The sequence below is a fragment of the Arachis hypogaea genome, chromosome 20, assembly GCF_003086295.3.
Source record: "Arachis hypogaea cultivar Tifrunner chromosome 20, arahy.Tifrunner.gnm2.J5K5, whole genome shotgun sequence".
Taxonomy (NCBI): domain Eukaryota; kingdom Viridiplantae; phylum Streptophyta; class Magnoliopsida; order Fabales; family Fabaceae; genus Arachis; species Arachis hypogaea.
This window is the reverse complement of record NC_092055.1, coordinates 44,442,302-44,443,914: the sequence shown is the minus strand read 5'-3', so window position 1 is coordinate 44,443,914 and position 1,613 is coordinate 44,442,302. Positions and strand designations below refer to the sequence as shown.

At 39.1% G+C, this 1,613-nt stretch overlaps 1 protein-coding gene across 1 annotated transcript; it reads right to left on the bottom strand.

Annotated features, from left to right (window-relative positions):
- Window positions 1–641: 641 nt before the first annotated feature.
- LOC112785827 (uncharacterized) lies at window positions 642–1,103 on the bottom strand. The gene has a single exon (XM_025829249.1). The coding sequence runs from the start codon at window positions 1,101–1,103 to the stop codon at window positions 642–644; it is 462 nt and encodes a 153-aa protein (XP_025685034.1).
- Window positions 1,104–1,613: the final 510 nt, after the last annotated feature.

Sequence of the window (1,613 nt, the reverse complement as noted above, 5' to 3'; positions counted from 1 at the left end):
TGAGTGTCGCTTGGGACACCAAACTTAATCCCATTACATTTAATAAATTTGGTTCATCATTGGGTTTTTAATGTGTTCATAAGGGTGAATTAACTTTAATCCTTTCACATTCCTTTGCTTCTAACCCCTTCCGAACACATTTAAAACCAACTTTCCTGCACTTACCAACTTATTAAATGCTTTCAACTTGGATGGTATTGGGCTTGCTAGGTGATCTTCGTATGGTGGTGGCCACACCAAACTTAATCTCTGGGCTTACTTCTCAAAATTTAATTTGTTCAATTGGTTGTAAGCCTAGATTAAGTGGGTTGGTGGCCACACCAAACTTAGCTTTTTAGCTAGTTCTCAGCCCAATTACCCATCATCGGTAATTCTATTCATCAAATTGCACTTTCAGAGAAAAAGAAAATAAATTGAAGGTCTTCAAACTACCAAAACTAATATTTAAACTTCCTAATCTACCACTTACAATCTACCTTTAGAAAGAAATGAAAAAACAATATTAAACTGAGATTTAAACTACCTAAGTTGACAATTTTTAAGCTACTTCTAAGAAAGCAGTAAATCAAAAGGATATAAAGTGTTGGGGTGCCTCCCGACTAGCGCTACTTTAGCGTCATTAGCTTGACGTTCTTCCTTCTTTATCTGAGATGGTAGTTCACTCTCTTCTCATCTAGTGAGTCTCCCAAGTAATGCTTGAGCCTATGGCCATTCACAGTGAATGTTCTTTGTGTTGTGTCCTTCATGAGCTCTACATGACCATAAGGTGATACTTTGAGGATGGTGAAGGGTCCAGACCATCGAGACTTGAGCTTCCCTAGGAAGAACTTGAGTCTTGAATTGTACAACAACACTCTCTGTCCTTCTTTGAACTCTCTCCTTGCTATCTTTTGATCATGCCACCTATTTGTATTTTCTTTGTAAATCTTTGCATTGTCATAGGCTTGATTTCTGAATTCCTCCAGCTCATTGAGTTGCATTAGCCTCCTTTCTCTAGCAGCTTGATCATCAAAATTCAGCATTTTTAGAGCCCAGAATGCTCTATGTTCAAGCTCAACTGGTAAGTTACAAGCCTTACCAAACACCAATTGGTATGGAGACATCCCAATGGGTGTTTTGAAGGCTATCCTGTAGGCCCATAATGCATCATCCAGCTTCTTAGACCAATCCTTTCTTGAGCTTCTAACAGTTTTTTCAAGAATTCTTTTGAGCTCCCTGTTTGAAATCTCAGCTTGTCCGTTGGTCTGTGGATGGTATGGAGTTGCCACTTTGTGCTTGACTCCATACTTGAGGAGGAGTGCTTCAAGTTGCCTATTGCAGAAGTGTGTTCCTCCATCACTAATGAGAGCTCTAGGAACTCCAAATCTGCTGAAGATATTCTTTCTCAAGAAGTTCATCACAACCTTGTTGTCATTTGTTGCTGTGGCTATGGCTTCTACCTACTTTGACACATAATCTATAGCCACTAATATATAATTGTTTGAGTAGGAGAATGGGAAAGGTCCTATAAAATCAATTCCCCACACATCAAACAATTCTAACTCCATTATAAACCTCTGTGGCCTCTCATTTTTCTTGGGTAGATTGCCAGCCCTTTGGCATTCATCACACCT

What these genes read in the sequence shown, in the direction of transcription:
- LOC112785827 (XM_025829249.1), bottom strand. Translation starts at nt 1,103, where the DNA reads ATGTCTCCATACCAATTGGTGTTTGGTAAGGCTTGTAACTTACCAGTT.